General features: G+C 57.8%; 1 protein-coding gene across 9 annotated transcripts in view; it reads left to right on the top strand.

The window, feature by feature from the left end:
- Positions 1-16515, top strand: part of NOL4L (nucleolar protein 4 like) — a 144918-nt gene extending 128403 nt beyond the window's left edge. For 6 of the 9 annotated variants that reach the window (XM_054467037.2, XM_063659128.1, XM_063659127.1 and 3 more), the window contains 6 exons: positions 2563-2840; positions 5894-6079; positions 6160-6351; positions 6649-6771; positions 7218-7419; positions 11783-16515. In XM_054467037.2, the coding sequence (XP_054323012.1) occupies positions 2563-2840; positions 5894-6079; positions 6160-6351; positions 6649-6771; positions 7218-7419; positions 11783-12003 (1202 nt within the window). In that variant the 3' untranslated portion in view covers positions 12004-16515. Of the gene's footprint in view, positions 1-2562; positions 2841-5893; positions 6080-6159; positions 6352-6648; positions 6772-7217; positions 7420-8028; positions 8106-11782 lie in introns of all 9 variants that reach the window. The other 3 variants (XM_063659126.1, XM_063659130.1, XM_063659129.1) reach the window with 1 other exon arrangement.
- The last annotated feature ends 326 nt before the right edge of the window (positions 16516-16841 follow it).

The raw sequence follows: 16841 nt of genomic DNA, 5'->3' as shown, positions 1-16841 counted from the left end.
CCTCTGTGCTGGGCATCTGACTTGGTAGAGGCTCCAGGAGCACCCTGAGCAGCGTGTCTCTGGAGCTCACACCTGGGGAAGGCAAGTCCATCTTCTCGGGAAAACCTGATTGGGAGGTGGGTGATGGGATGATGGGATGTCACCTCTGGGCCTGAGCAGGGTGTGGCACTGCAGCCAGCCTTGGGCCTGGTGCCTGTGATGAATGCAGTGACCACTGGCTCACTGTGTGCCAGGCACGATGCCCACTGAGGAGCAGCCCCTCATTCCAGAGGAGGAATCTAAGGCCCTCCAAGGTCAAGCAAGTGGCCTGTGAGGGTGGTGTCGGTATGTGAAGTCGCACCTGCAAGGTGGGTGAAGGATGGGCCCCCTGCAGCTCATGGGAGCGTGGGTAACCAGCCAGTATGGGTGTCATCCCTGTCCCCCATGGAGGCTCCTGGACCTCAGGTGCAGGGGCTTCTCTGGTGACAGGGTCTGTCCTGGTGGGGCAGATGGCCCTCACGATGACCCTGGGCCAGGGGAAGGGAGCACGAGGATCCCTGGCAGGGCCGGGCAGCAAGCTGGGGTTGGAGGCATGAGTGCCTCCTTCCTAGGGACAGTGGAGAAAAGTGCCAGCCTGAAGTGGCAGTGTGGAACCAGACCTTGAAGGCTGGCTGCCATCTGCTCAGCTGGAGGTGTCATGGCAGGCAGATTGCAGAGCCCCAGCACAGGATAGTGAGGCTGGGCTGGGGGACTGCAGAGGTCACAGGACTGAGAGTGCCACTGGCCATGGGCCGGACTCTTACTCAGCTACAGGAAAGCATGGGACAGGGGAGTGAGGATTAGGCCCGGCTCTCACAGGTGGGACGTGGGTGGCCTGGGCGCAGGAGAGCAGCCAGTGGGGGCTGCATGAGGAGCTGGTCTGGTTCCCGGGTGAAGGACAGTGGGCACCCCCATTCTCACAATTCACCTTCCCTGTTACCCACGAGGCTCAGTAAGGCACATCTGTCCCCCAGGAGGTCTGGCACCTTGGTTGCAGTCATTACTTTGTTTCCAGGCCAGCACTCAGTAGGTGCTCAGTAAAAATGCTGGGGAATGTGTTGGCTCCAGACTGGGCGCGAGTAGGCTGTGGGGTCCCGGGGACAGCCAGCGCGGGCCGGGACTCCGAGGATGCAGCCAGTGAAGGGCAGCTATGGGCGGGCTTTGAGCAGAGCCCGGAGCTGCCCTGCGGGAGGATGGAGGGAGTGGTGGAGCTAGGCTGCCCGGAGGAGGACAGGACGCCTGGCCCAGGGGACCTGCTGCAGCCGAGGGGGAGGGGTGCACTGCGCCGCCGTGGCCTCCCATCCCCCTCTGCCCGGCCTGGCTGCATGATGGGCAGCCTGGACCCGCCCCCGGGCAGCCGGGAGGCCAGCAATTGGTTGGGGCACTAGAGCCGCTCGGTCGCCATGGGGACGCTCTGGAGGTGCGCGTGCCCAGTGCCCAGCACCGGGGACTAAATCTTCATAATCTGCCGGCTGGGAGGGTGGGGGTGGGGTCCGGCGTGACCCTGGCCTGGGGGAAGGGGCAGCAGGGCTCGCTGTGACCACCCCTCCCCCACCCACTCTGGGTGCAGGTGCGGAGCCGCCAGGGTCACCCGTGCGTCCTCGGGACCCTTGCGGGTGCTCACCTGACAGTGACCCCGGGAGTTCCCGTGCAGCTTCAGCCTCTGCCGTCTCAGCTGAGCAAGCAGGAGGCCGGGGCTGGGGCTGGGGCTGGGGCTGGGTGGGCAGAGAGGCCTGGAATGTATCTGGAACTGTCTGGTCCCCCGGTTAAAGTTTCCTCCCCGGCGCCCGCAGGCTGGCGGTGCCGCGCTTTTTGCGGCAGGGGGCGCCCTCGCAGTGCTTTGCCGGGGCCGCCCACCCTGAGACTCCGGGCAGGCCCACTCGGGGGCCGCGTGCAGACCCCAGACCTTGCAGCCGCGGCTTGGCACGTCCCAGGCTATGGGGCCTGCACGGAGCGCGGATCGGGGGGCCACCGTGCCTGTGCCTAGGCGCTTGCAGGAGGGAGTGAATGGCTGGGGGTCACAGTAGAGCCATCCTTCCTGCCTCGGGCAGAGGAAGGAGACATTTGAGGGCCCACTGTGGGCAGGGGCTCTGAGAGCTCGAAGCTGCAAGGCAGTGCCCGGCAGCAGGAGCAGGGTGGGTGGGAGGTGCGGTCCTGGGAGCTGGGGAGACGGGAGAGCCTGGCCGGGCTTCAAGGGCCTCCAGGGCCCTCTGGCAGGCCACTCACTCCCAAACCCTTGGAGCTGGGCCTCCCTTAAGCCTGGACATAACGCTTGCGAGTTTGGGGTGCAGGAAGACCCTCCATGCCCTGCACAGCCCTGCCTGGCCACTCCCCTCCTGATGGCCCCTCTATTCTGGCAGAGGGGACCCTGTGGCTGCCTCAGCTGAGGCTGTGGGCTGGGGCAAGTTGCCTCTGAGGTGGGGTAGCAGCACTCACCCCCACCCAGGGACACTCATGAGGAGGACACAGGGTCGGATACTCCGAGGTGGCTGCAGTGGCCACAGTGCCTGGGATGGGGCCTCACACCCAGGCCTCTCATTGCAGATGACTCCTCCTCTGAGAGTGGCAGCGGCAATGGCTCCTCCACCCTGAACCCATCCACGTCGAGCAGCACGCAGGGCGACCCTGCCTTCCCTGAGATGAATGGCAACGGCGCCGTGGCCCCCATGGACTTCACCACGGCCGCCGAGGATCAGCCCATCAACCTGTGTGACAAGCTCCCGCCGGCCACGGCACTTGGCACACCCTCCTACCCCTCCGATGGCTGCGGTGCCGACGGGCTGCGGAGCCGCGTCAAATACGGGGTGAAGACCACCCCCGAGGTGTGTGGGGCTGGGGGCTGAGTCCATTTCTTTCTGTAAAGGGCTGTCGCGCGGCAAGAATGAAATTGTATACGCCCAGAGCTTAGCTGGAGCCAGCCCATGTGTGTGACACCAAGCCAGGGTGGTGGCTGTGGCTGGTATGCCGTCGGGTTCCTGGTGAAGCTCTGGAATGGGAGATGGCTTGGAGTGTGGCCCCAAGCCAGGCCCCCTTCTCCGAGCCTGTGAAGTGGAGCTGACGGCCCCTGCCTTGGTAGAGGTGGTAGATGGATATGCATTCCCACAACCTATCCCCCTCCCCCAGAACAGCATCTGCTGTGGATAACAGCAAGTGGCCACTTTCGCCACAGCCAGGTACGAGGCCTCCCACTGCCTGGTTTCTCTGCATGACTGTCCCCATTTTATAGGTCGTGCAAAAAAAGGGCGAGGGCCCAGGGATGTGGGCAGTGGAACTCCTCCTTTGACCAGGCTGATGGAGGGTGGTAAGGGCAGGCACAGTAGGTACCCCTACCAGTGGGCATTCCCCCTGCTTCCTGGGGCCTCCCCCACACTTCCACAAGCTGCCTCCGGGCCACTAACGTTTCCTGCAGTAGTGCCTCTTCTCCAACCTGGGCCCGGGGGCCAGAGGTGCCTTCCTGGAGCTTATACCTCTGGACAGGCTCTTCTCCCTCCCTGGGCCTGTTTTCTCTTCTGCAGAGAGAGTGGAGTAGGTGCTAGTGCCTGCCTCAGTTGCAATGTCTCGTGGGGATGTTCTGTACCGTGGGCTCAGTGCTGAGTTGTTGCTATGTGTCTAGCGCAGGTGGCTGGGAGCAGGTTCTGGCCAGAGCAGGCTTTGCCTGGGTCCAAGGGACAGGCATAGCTGCTGTTCCATGAAGGGGGTGAGTTGTGTTCAGCAGCCATTGCCACTGTGGCCACAGGGTACATGGGGGGCCCAAGGAAGTGAGATGAGAGCAGGAACGCCACCAGCAGCTCCTATCTTAGTTTTTCTCCATCTGTCTGCCCTGGCCCTGGCTCGGGGTTTGGCTGAGGAGTGGCGTGGGAATGTGGCTTGCCTGGGGCCGCATGGCCAGTTTTGGTAGCCAGCGGGGGCCCTCGGCATCCCGCCCCTATCCAAGTCTGTATGTGGACGAAGAGACAGGCACCAGGCCAGTGACCCTAGGGCACCGACCCCTGCGGGCCTGGTCCCAGGGAGAGAGGCCTGGCGGGGGCTGTGCTGTGGGATCAGGTGCCAGGCAATGCACTTCTTCCTGGATTTGCTCCTCAGTGAGTGCTGTTCCCCTCTGGGCTGTGCCATGGCCATGCTCCACATCACAGGGTCTGACCATGCAGCCGCCTATTCCCTGAGCCTGCCTTACCTGCTAGATGCCAACCTCCTTGAGGGCAGGGACAGTGTCCCCAGGCTACTGCCAGTCAGGATCTGAATGAGTAGTTAGGACACGTCGAAGGCACAAACTTTCCAAAAGGCAACAGTGGTCCTCAGCCGTCCCAGAGCAGTGCCCTGAGGCAGGGGCAGGAGACAGGTGGTGTGGGAGCTGAGCTGTGAAGGATGAGAAGATGGAGGAGGCATGGAGGAAAAGAGGGAGTTGCCTCTAAGGAGAGATGGGTGAGGGGGCTTGTCCAGGGAGAAACTCGTGGTGGGAGCAGAGGGCCGGAGCCCTTCTCTACTGGAGGAGACTGCCGGGGGAGGCTGGATCTGATTCCCTCTCCCTTTCTACCCACATATTCTCAAGGGGCCACTGTGTTGTCCTGGTGGGGGGCAGACAGGAGAAGCCCAGCTCAGGAGCTGCGGGAACGCATCCTGCTTAATGGACCTGTCGCCTTGGCTGGCTACCTCGCCCAGCCCATCTGTTCCTCATCCCGACAGACAGCATGCTCGTTGCTTTGGTGACAGCCCGGTTGTCAACTTGGGGTTGCAGCCCCTTGGGGATCAGGGAGGAAAACCCCGAAGCCAAAATATATCTTGGCACAAGAGGAGGCTGGCGGGTGGTGGGAGTCCTTTCCATGTCTGCCTTTCCCCTGCACACGTGGCAGGTCCTGGCATGGGCCTCTGCTGAGGAAACAGCTGACGCCCTCCTAAGCACTCGGCAGCCCCGGGAGCCAGGTCTCTACATACACTATTGCAGTTAGTCCTCCCTGCGGCAGCCCCGGGAGCCAGGTCTCTGCATACACTATTGCAGTTAGTCCCCCCTGCGGCAGCCCCGGGAGCCAGGTCTCTGCATACACTATTGCAGTTAGTCCCCCCTGCGGCAGCCCCGGGAGCCAGGTCTCTGCATACACTATTGCAGTTAGTCCCCCCTGCGGCAGCCCCGGGAGCCAGGTCTCTGCATACACTATTGCAGTTAGTCCCCCCTGCGGCAGCCCCGGGAGCCAGGTCTCTGCATACACTATTGCAGTTAGTCCCCCCTGCGGCAGCCCCGGGAGCCAGGTCTCTGCATACACTATTGCAGTTAGTCCCCCCTGCGGCAGCCCCGGGAGCCAGGTCTCTGCATACACTATTGCAGTTAGTCCCCCCTGCGGCAGCCCCGGGAGCCAGGTCTCTGCATACACTATTGCAGTTAGTCCCCCCTGCGGCAGCCCCGGGAGCCAGGTCTCTGCATACACTATTGCAGTTAGTCCCCCCTGCGGCAGCCCCGGGAGCCAGGTCTCTGCATACACTATTGCAGTTAGTCCCCCCTGCGGCAGCCCCGGGAGCCAGGTCTCTGCATACACTATTGCAGTTAGTCCCCCCTGCGGCAGCCCCGGGAGCCAGGTCTCTGCATACACTATTGCAGTTAGTCCCCCCTGCGGCAGCCCCGGGAGTCAGGTCTCTGCATACACTATTGCAGTTAGTCCCCCCTGCGGCAGCCCAGGGAGGGAGGTGGTAGCATTGCTGTCCCCACTGCACAGATGAAGGGAGCAGAAGAGGGGAGTGACTTGCTCAGGGCCTCGCAGCTGTGGCTGTCGTGGCAGCAGGGCGTGCGTGCCACCCTGGTCCCCAAGCTCACCGCCTGTAGGAGACCCAGCAAGGGCATGAGCAGCTGCTTGGCCCAACCCTCTGCCTCTTGCCCTCCTTTTAGTCCCCTCCCTACAGCTCTGGGAGCTACGATTCCATCAAGACCGAGGTCAGCGGCTGCCCTGAGGACCTGACAGTGGGCCGGGCCCCGACGGCAGATGATGACGACGATGACCACGATGACCATGAGGACAATGACAAGATGAACGACTCTGAAGGCATGGACCCTGAGCGTCTTAAGGCCTTCAACGTGAGCACCGGCCGGAAACAGGTGGGGTGGGATGGGGGCAAGGCCAGGACCAGCCCTTCCCATGGCCCGTGTCTCCACAGATGTTTGTGCGTCTCTTTGTGGACGAGAACCTGGACCGCATGGTGCCCATCTCCAAGCAGCCCAAGGAGAAGATCCAGGCCATCATCGAGTCCTGCAGCCGGCAGTTCCCCGAGTTCCAGGAGCGGGCCCGCAAGCGCATCCGCACGTACCTCAAGTCCTGCCGTCGCATGAAGAAGAACGGCATGGAGATGGTGAGTCCCCACTGCCTGGCCCACACTTTCCGTCGGTGCCACCACTGACCTCCTGCCACACTCCCAGGATGCCCGGGCCCCTTCACCCAGGGTCTTCCCAGGAGCCCTGGAAGCAAGTACCATAATCCCTGGTTTGCAAATGAGGGAACTGAGGCCCAGAAAGGTCACACAGCTCCATAGACTGAGGCGCTGGAGCCCAAACCCCACCCTGTGCCACCCACCCCTGGGGCAGGGTCTCTGCACAAGCCCAGGGCCCCCACGAGCCCCATGCTAGCTCCATCCCCGTTCTGCCTGCAGACCAGACCCACGCCACCCCATCTGACCTCGGCCATGGCAGAAAACATCCTGGCAGCTGCCTGTGAGAGCGAGACGAGAAAGGCAGCCAAGCGGATGCGTCTAGAGATCTACCAGTCCTCACAGGTACCTGCCACCACAGCCACTACAGGGGCCGCTCCTGGGCAGCCAGGGAGGGCAGGCCTCGTATGGGTGTGGACTGAGGGAGCTGTGATGGGTGCAGTCGGGAGAGGGGCAGAGGGGGAACAGGAGGGCAGAGACAAGGAGAGGAGGTGGGTGGAGGTCAGGTGTGTTGTTCTCAGAGGGCCTCAGACCTCACACGGAAGCCTGGACTTCATCTGGAGACCAGAGAGCCCTGATCAAATACGCTGACAGGGAGATGAGCAGAGTTAGGGAAAGCCCCAGGGGGGGAAGGTGGCCGGGGGGGGGACAGACAGAATCCCACAGGTCAAACCACAGCATTGGGTCCCAGGAGTCCTGGGGCCACAGCATTTATCCGCCTTGTGTCCAGGGATGGTAGTTGGGGCCAGCTGCCCCTTGGTTTCCCCAGCGCCCCTCTTTCCCCTCTGCAGGATGAGCCCATAGCCCTGGACAAGCAGCACTCGCGGGACTCCGCAGCCATCACCCACTCCACCTACTCACTGCCAGCCTCCTCCTACTCCCAGGACCCCGTGTACGCCAACGGCGGCCTCAACTACAGTTACCGCGGGTACGGGGCCTTGAGCAGCAACCTGCAGCCCCCTGCCTCCCTCCAAACAGGAAACCATAGTAATGGTGAGTCAGGGGAGGCCTGGGCTCTGGCTTCCTGACCAGCACCCAGATGGGTCTGCACAGCAGCCCTGGGCAGGGGAAGGGGTAGAGGGAAGCAGAGGCCAGTGATGGAAAGGGGCTGCCTCACAGCATAGGGAGCAGGAGGGGCAGCTCTGGAGACTTAGTTGGTTAAAGCAAAAAACCTACCGCCCCCTTCTCACCGCCAGTGACGCTTGCTCCAACACTTCCCACCTTCACTACCGGCGCCTCTCACTGGTTCCGCTCCCCCAGGGCCCCTGTGGGTTCCAAGTCCCAGCCAAGGGCCTGTTCTTGACCTGAGTTGAATCTCCACAGCCCCATCTCACCCATAGCGACCGAGGCTCAGTGAGACAGCTGCTGGCCCGGCCCAGCTGTGGCCCCGCTGGCCTGCAGGGCGGCTCCCTCCCCAGGCCTCAGCTCAGGGCCTGCCTTGTGAGGTGAAAGCTTTTCTCACCCGGGTGCTGGGCCTCCGTTCTTGCTCCTGCACTCATGGAGCCTACATCTGAGACACCCAGGGTGATGGTGCACACCTGCTCCCTCGCTCCGCTCCTGTAGCTGGGTGATTCAGTAGGTGCTTTTCCGGTAACTTCCCAGGCTACTCTGCGCAGATGGGGCACAGACCATTAGAGGAGACAGCCCCCGAAGAGACGGAGGCTTCCTCGTGGAGTCAGGTGCTGCCGTGAGCACGGACTGGAGTGGGGAACCTCACACCCCTTTACTGTGAGGCCAGGGGAAGCAGGGGAGGAGTGGGGTCAGCCTGGTGGGTCGCAGGACCTCTCGGGCCAGGCACTCGGGTTGTGTTGTGTGTGCAGGAGGAGCCCCTGCTAGGTTTTAAGCACAGAAGGGCCGTGAATTGTGTGGTCTGTGTCATCCTGTCTGCCCTTATAAGAAGGTTTGAATGGGGAGAGCAGGAGGCAGAAGCCGCGTGCTTTGGGGGTCGTTCAGAAGCCGGCAATGAAGGGAAGAGTTGAGGAACTTGAGTAGGTTGGAGAAAGGTGCCACCTGTAAGCTGGAGAACCTTGGTGCAAGATCTTGGCTAAACATGCCTGAGGATTCCCTAAGCCCCCGTCCTTGGCTGCAGGAGACCCCTCACTGTTCCTGGGCAACAAGGGAGGGAGCTAGTCCCCACCCATGGCAGGAAGCCCAGGCTGCCTCCACTCGTCTTGACCCCCCACCCCCCAGAACCAGGAAGTGTATGCAGGTCCCTGGAAGATTCCTGCCTGGGCTTAACTCCTCATCCCTTCCTAATGCCTCTTAACCCAAAATAAGAGGCCGCCTGGCCCTAATCCCTGAAGCTAAGGCCGGAGTGGCCAGCACGGTGAGAGGTGGAGTGGCTGTCCTAGGCGGGCTCCTTTCATTCCAGGAAGAAAAGCCCTGCCCTCCCTACACATGGGGGTCTGGGGCCCAGCAGATGAGGTGAGGGTGGTCTGGGACCTGCTCCCTCCTAGCAGCAGGCGATGGTGACAAGCCTCTACCTGGTGTCCAACCAGCATGACGTATCTCAGGGCTGCGGCTGCCAGGTTCCCCTGACCCTCCGGAGGGCCTCTCATGGTGGGGCTGAGCCTGCTTCAGGCCTGCCCATTCTCACCTGCCCGGGAGGCACAAACAGCAGCCAGAGAATGATTCTTCCAGGGAGGCAGCTGGCTCTGCCCTTGTGCATCCTGGGGTCTCCGTCTCCCATCTGTGTATACCCTGTTTCCTCCATGGTGGGTGGGAGGCCACTGAAGCAGAAATCTGGTCATTTACCTCCTTGCCTGGGGCAGCCCCTGTCCTTGAGCACTAGTACCTCATTTGAAGAACATTGTTTAAATCCTCCAGCAGTTGAAGGAAGACGACAGGCAGCCGCGTGGTTGCGGGGCCACCCAGCCCCACTGGCCTCCCCAGCCTCAGCCTTTCAAGTATTGTTCAATCAGTTTGGTACCTTGGCCGGGCAGCCGTATTAATGGCTCAGAGCTCCTCACTTTGCTCATTATGTTGTCATCTGGAGATGCAAATCAGCTTAGATAGAATCAGGCTCGGCCTGTCTTGCCTGGGGTGCTGGGTAACTCATGCTCACTCCTATCCCTCTACCCACCATACGGCAGTCCCTCGGCAACCTGAGCATCTGGCTGTAACCAGAGTCTGCATGGGGGTGTCTCCAGATCAGATCGGCTGCAGGAAACAGGGACCTTCTCCTTTCCAAGCCTCAGCTACAGCCCAGGAGAGAAGGGAGGAAGCTCTGAGCACAGGCATGAACAGGATAGCACTTGGGGAGAGGAGAAAAGAAAGGAACCAGGGCCACTGCTCATGCTGACTATGCCAGGAGGCTCTGGCCACTCCCAAGCATGATGCAGAGGGGACCAGAACCACCCTAGAGGGAACCAGACCCTCTCCCCCTCCATCCCTCTGGGTCCAGCCCCTGCAATATCCAGAAGTTAGCAGAGGTACTCCTGTTCCAAGCTTCTCAGTCCCGCATTGTGACAACACCTTGGGAGTCAGTCACCTGTTTGGCTGCTGTTTCCAGACACAGCCCCAACCCCTTCCCCGTGTTTGATTTTAACAGACTCAACTGTTTCCTTAACTCTCAATTCCAAGGACACTGTTTAGAAAATAGTTCCTAGGACCTCCTCCTTGGTGTCCACATTCTCTGGCCGGAGAGGAAACAACCCCATGTGACAAACTGTCCCATCTTAGACTCTAGCTTCCTTCCCCATTTGGGGGCTGCAGCAGCTTCCTTATAGCAGCAGTCAGGTTTCCATAGTTTCTCCCAAGATGTTACTTCCAGTCTGGATACCTCCCGTGACAAGAGCTTGTCCATCTCTCTTCATAGCAGCATAAAAACTGCCATGGAGATGCAGTCATGAGCGAATGTGGCCATCAGAAACTTCAGGGTAGCTGGGGGAGCCTCACACCCCCGTGGAAGATAAAGCTGTGGGGAAGGGACTCCAGGGGGAGGGCAGAGAACAGAGAAGCTGACCTGGCTGCATCAGAGAAGGCTTCCCAGGGAAGCGGCAGCTCTGCCTGCACCTGCCCAGAGTTCTCTCTTCTTTGGCTGTTTCTTGCTGAACACCTTGCAGAATGCTTTTCAAATTCCAGGAGCTTCCAGGTCTCCTGGGAGCCCATTCAGAAAGCCCTGAAACCTGTTTGGAAGCCTTTCCCTACTGGGCCAGTCTAGGCAGTCAGGCCTCCTGCGGGCTGAGAAGGAGCCTCAGCCTGTGCTGAGTGTTTCACAATCGGCATCTCAGCTTCTGCTCACAGGAGCCGCCTAGTTTTGGCAGATGAGGGCTCTGAGGCCCAGAGAAGTTAAAGAATTTGCCAATGAAGTAGCAGACCAGGACTTGAATCCACACTTGCCCAACTCCAAAGCCAGGAGCTTCTTGGGAAAAGCCAAGAGAGGGCAGGGCCTGGCAGTCCCCTCCCCAACACGCACACCCCTAGTGTGTTTTAAAAGATGGCAGGCTCCCTCTTTGCCATCATCATCCGAGGACAAAGGGCAGGCAGTTTCTCCAGAAGCGAGTCTGAGTCTTGTCCTGATGGTTCCGGCCCACACTCCCTCGTATCCCAGCAGCATGAACCCTCCACCTCACTCAGGCACAGGACTCCTCCCAGGAGGGGGGATTCAAGGTGCTGAGGCTTAGCAGAAAGAGGCTTCACCCACCCAGCCCCTTCCTCCATCCACTGGCTGCCATGGTCCCTCCTGGGGGCGCAGTTATGGCCTGGCCAGTCTGGCCTGCACCTCTCCCCCCAGACAACCAGGGCAGCTGGCCTCTCTCCAGCTGGACAGAAGCCCTTTTCTTGTCTGGGCACACAGATGTTTCTTCTCCCGGCCTTTTGTGGCTCGACTCTCAACTCCTCTTGGGCTTTCCCCACACGCATCTCTCAGGTGTGTTGGGCCCCTGCCTACCTGCAGAGTCTGCTGCACACCATCTCCCCTTCCAGCCTCGGTGTCTGGGCTGGGGAAGAGCACACAGATGGGTGCTGCTCCTTTAGGCACGCTGGCAGAGGCTTTCTTTTAGCACTTGTCCCACAGTTCCTCAATGGAAGTAGTATTTTCCATTCCCAAACTCTGCTCACCACACTGAGGAGAGGCAGATCTTAGGAGTTCCTTTGCCCCAAGGCCTCCTCTTCCTCACCTAAAACCAGATCTTTGCAAGATCACCCTGAGGATTCTCCGAGAACCCTGTCGCCCGCAAGCCCATTCTAAGCACTAGGGATAGGGTCATCAGGGAGATGGACCAGAGCCACGGACTCCAGTGCCCAACTCACAGTGGGCACTAGGCCATAGGTTATGACAGCGCCAAGGAAGGTACACCTCCCAGATGCCAGGCAGGGTGGCTGCGCCCTTCTCACCCTACTTCCCTCTCCACAGGGCCCACGGACCTCAGCATGAAAGGCGGGGCCTCTACCACCTCCACCACCCCCACGCCCACCCCCTCCAGCACCAGCACCAGCAGGCCCGTGCCCACTGCTCAGCTCAGCCCCACGGAGATCAGCGCCGTGCGGCAGCTCATCGCGGGCTACCGGGAGTCTGCTGCCTTCCTGCTGCGCTCTGCAGACGAACTGGAAAACCTCATCCTACAGCAGAACTGACCCCACCGGCACCTGGAGCGCACTGCCCTAGGGAAGGAGGCTGTCCCAGCCTGGACCCGGCTTCCTGCCTCACCAGTTGGTACATTTTGTTTTTGAAAGAGGTGGGATCCAAAAGAGCTGTTTCTAGCCACACTCCAAGCACCTGAGACTTTGGGCACAAGGACACTTTTTTTTTTTTTTTTTTTGGAATCTCACCACACGGGTGCTCTGACCTGCTTGGAAGAGGCCAACGGGGCAGCTCTGGAAGGGTTGGGGGCTCCCCTGACAAGGCGCTGGGGCTGCAGCTCTGTTTAGAATCACCTTCGTGGACCCTGATGTTAGAATCCCACCCCCAGATAATTACCTTTCAAGTCTTAGGTGAGCAGAATTGCATATTTATTGAGAAAAACAAAGTGGACCCTTTCTTCCTCTCCCCTTAGTAATTTATTTTTCTGAAAATGGATTCTTTTGTGTTTGTACAGATTGCTAGTCTGTGTCTGTCTGATCAGAAGGATGTATCCCCATACCTAACATTCCATATCACTACACTGATGTGGGCTGGGGCCAGTAGGGGCAGGGCGGGTGCCAGGCTGGCTGTTCCTCTGCATGCCTGGCGCACCCTGTGGCCGCTATCCCTTGGCCAGGCCATCCTGTTGCAGATCCCAGTGCTGCCACAGGGACACCACCAGGCACCTCCCTAGGCACCGCCAAGCAGGAGGACCTCACCCACACCCATGGCAAAGCAAAACAAAAGAGGCACCCCAACCCCATTCTACAGAAGCCCCAGTCCATGGTCACCTGTATTCTACCTCACACTCCAGCGTGGGCTTTTTCCAGGATGTGCCCTGAGCCTGTTCTGAACAGCTGTCACCCCAACTCCCCCACACAATGTGTCTGCCTGGGAGGTAAGTCCAGACTGGGTGTCCAGGAGCTGGAACCCAGAGAGCGTCCTGTCCCTAACCAGCCACTGCAGTCCTCCAGCTCTGGCCTCAGCTGCTTGACAGGACGGACTGCTGGGAGATGGCAGCCGGTTGGCAGGGCCCTTGCCCTCACACCCCGCTGCCCAGGAGCCAGGTCTGAACTTCTGTGCACAGGCCTGGGCCCTCAGACTCCTGACAAGAGGGGCCGCTTCTTCAGGGTGAGCCCCCCTGTCAGGCAGCTGTGAGCTCCAGGGCGGACTGCAGCTCCCATCCCCTTGCGCCATGTTTGTTTGGAGTAAAGGGATCAGTGGAAGTGGAGGAGCCACTTGGGTTCTCTCCTAAGACCAGCCCTTCTGGAGGGGCCAGTCCTGGAAGAAACCCATAATCCCTGGAGTGTGAAAAAGGGCAAAAAGAAAAAGCTGGCCTGGTTTCCTTCCTCCCTGATTGATAGGCACTTCCTCTTGCTCAGTGCAATACCTACCAGTGCTGCTAAACCAGGGATTCGCCCAGACCTCAGCAGGCCCCCAGGGCCTCTCCATGCAACACTCCGTAGCCATGACAGCAGCTCTCTGCTGCCCGCCCCTGCCCAGAGCTGGCAGAAGCCCTCTGTTGCCTTTCCTCCCTCAGAGCAGAGAGGCCCCAGGGGAGCCAGGGCCGAGTGGATCCTAGGATGGCCACGGAGAGCCACTCGCTCCCAGAACAGGCGCCCCTTCCCAAACCAGCTTTTCCGCAGCCAATTGCCTGTTGCAGCTGTGGCCACTGCCTCCCGGCACTGTGGCAGACTCCCCCCAAGGAGGGATGGGGAGGGGGCACCGGCAAGCATGCCCCATCCCGCCTCAGGCCCAGAACTCTGAAAGGTAGGGTGCCCACCCTGTGCTTACTTCCGGCCCCTAGAGGTTGGGGGTGGTCGTTATCTCTCAAGTGGCCTCCAACACCCCATCCAGCCACACCACCTCTGCCTTCCATCTGACCAATCCCCAGGCCTCTGGTCAGGGCCAGGACACCTGACTCACCCTTAGCACAGCACAACCTCCAGTGCCCAAGGCCTCTCCCACACCCCAGCCATCCACACATCCAGCCCCACCTGCTCAGTACTACTCCCCTCAACATTTGAATTCGTGTAAATATTTATTTTTGTGTGTGAACAATACTACAAAGTAATCAGTAAGATCTTTTGCAAAATGTTACCCCAGGCAATTTGTGAAAATCTTAATGTTAAAACCTGGCAGAGACAATCGCCACCCTAGAATTCCTGGTACCAGTTACTTAACGTGTCACTTCTCCTCCCAGAGGCAGTACCCAAGCTAGACATGAACCGTTTGCATTTCTTGGCAGACAGGAGTGAGAAAGACTGGGAAGGGGCTCCCTCCCCCTACCCACACAAGGATTAGATCTAAAGATCAGCATAAGCTACAGTTTGAAGTCATGTTTTTCTGAGTTCAAGCTGTTGGAACTGAGCACCCTCCAGCCTGCCCTAGTATTGCGGCAAGAGCGTAGGTTCAATGTGTTTTCAAGAGAAAGGAAAGAGTATGTTGTTAAAGTCCATTGGGCCTCCCAGGCCCCTCCAGGACAATGGATTTCATCATGTCGACCCCACCTCTTGGGTGGGCTCCTCCTTTCCTGTGAAACTACACCTGAAGCTCTGGAGATGGCCGAATCAGGAGCAAGTTTCTGCATGGAAACAGGATTCCATTTAGCTGGCTCAGTCAGGGAACTTGTTCTGTTTTGCAGCTTCAACCCCTTCCCCCTACTCCCGACTTGGAGGGCACCAAAGAGCTGGTTCTGATGAACTAAGCTCGCTGCTGTCTCACCCTCACCAGCGGGACTGCCTTCTCCCAAAAGGAGCTCCCAAAGCCCTGTCCCACAGCCATTTAAAAATCTTCTGAAGGGCCTCAGGGCACAAAGTAATCATTTGGGATCCTAAGTTAAAAAGGAAATGCAAGAGTAGGATACTCCAATTCCAGAGTCTTTGCAGGGGGCTAATCCCACAAGAAGGGTAGCGTCAGAGAAGTGGGCATTGGTCTTAGTGGTGGATCATCAGGTAGACAAGTGATAGTGTGTGTAACCCATCTGAAATTCATTTTACCATCACCACTCTTACAAAGGACAGTTTATTCCCAAGGACAGTGCTGACGGGGAGGGGGACAGGCAGGGAGTTAGGAGGGTTTTCGAGGATTTCAAACAGGTGGAACCCATCCATCCCTATTCCCAAGGGCCACTTACAACTCCAAGGGTGGTTACAGGATTAACTACCAGTTCATCTTCAAAATGCTGCTTTGAACTCAGAGGGTTGATACTTTTAATTTGTAATTTTTTGTAAAACTTTTTACAAAATAGTAAAGTATTTCACCAGAATACCAGTTTCAATCCGTCCATGGTCTGATTTTTATATAATTTAGTGGTGCTTTAGAAACTTTGTTTTTGTTGTTTCTGAGCTAAACAGCTCAATCCTTTTTCGCCTGTATCTACCTAAGACCAATGTGAACCTTTGTATTTTTGCTCCTAATTTTGGACTCAGTGAAAGTGTACTGTTTACATGTACAGATGCCCCCAGTCCCTGTGTGTTCTGCAAGACTTGCTCTTGAGGAGGAAGATGCACCTCACTAAGCTCATCTGCTTAGCAAAGCCACAAACAAAAACCTCTTACTTTTTACCTACGTTTCCACCTAAAAATACAACAAAAAACCTACACCACGTAGAACTCAGATTGGCTGAAAAACACTTTCCACCTGGTAGATGGCCCATATGCCTCAATTATGTGGTCCATTTAGGAGCAGGAGTCAGAAGAGAGACCTCCTATTGGCTGCTGGTGGGTAACTGCATGGACAGAGGAAAAGGGAAGGCAGGACTTTGCTGCAGAGCTGTGGGATGAACGTAGTTCTTCCCTGGGCAGCCTGGGAGTGGGAAGGTCAGAATGACTCATGTGGCCTTCAGGATCAAGCCAACCAGGATTTAGGGACAACCCAAGAGGTCTTTAGTCCTCTGGCGTAATTTAGACATGTTTTGGAAGAGCACGAGTTCCATACCTGAGATGAGATTTAAGACTTTCAGTGCAGATAGTACAAGCCATTTCTTCAGGGTTCCTCTGGGGGCAGCTCCTTCATGAGGTCCCACCTCCGGGGAGGGGCACAGGGCTCCAGATAGTAAGCACTTAAGGCAAACAGTGGATGGCACCAACTTTTAAAGGTTGATAACTCTATTAATCAATGGCTTCACCTCTAAATTATATTTTTACAGATATGCACCTATGCAACTTAACGTGGCTCTTCTAAGCAGGTGAGGACTTCCTCCTCAATGCTCTCTATAAAAATTATTTGTGTTCTATATAGTGAGTTTTACCAGTAAATGTGGCTTAATATTTTAATTCTTAGAATGTGTCTTCTCTACGTGATGCGACTAAATTCTGTTTTGTTTGTGGAATGACTAGCACAGGCCGACTCCCTCTCTCCCTCACTTAACAAAAGACCAATGAGCTGTTAATCGAGCTGTTATCTCCATGGTATTACTTGCTAAATGCACTGATTTCATAAGTATGTGGAATCCTTTTCCTTTTGAATCTGTATATCATATATAAGACTGAATCTACTTAATAAACACTGAACAACAAACCGAATGCTCTGCTTCCACTGTGTCCTATCAACAGCAGTACCGCCTGCCACTTCTCATCCTTCCTCATCTAGTTGGGCACCAAAATACCTTTCTACTAGTAGATTCCACCTTTTCCTAGCCAATAGTATGGCACACAGAAGGTCCTCAGTACATTTTCTAGAAGAAATAAACCTGTAATTCCAGCACCTCATCTGTTAGAAAGGGAAGGAAATGAACCTTTCCCAGGTGCCCTTCAGTTGCTGAGCTCAGGCAGAATTCTCACGCACTGTTTTAAATCTCAGTTCCCTTACCCGCCACGTGCAGACACAGAGGCACACGGGGTACACGCCT

Source organism: Pongo pygmaeus, chromosome 21 (assembly GCF_028885625.2).
Source record: "Pongo pygmaeus isolate AG05252 chromosome 21, NHGRI_mPonPyg2-v2.0_pri, whole genome shotgun sequence".
Taxonomy (NCBI): domain Eukaryota; kingdom Metazoa; phylum Chordata; class Mammalia; order Primates; family Hominidae; genus Pongo; species Pongo pygmaeus.
The sequence above is the reverse complement of the archived record's forward strand: the minus strand, read 5'-3'. Positions and strand labels throughout refer to the sequence as shown.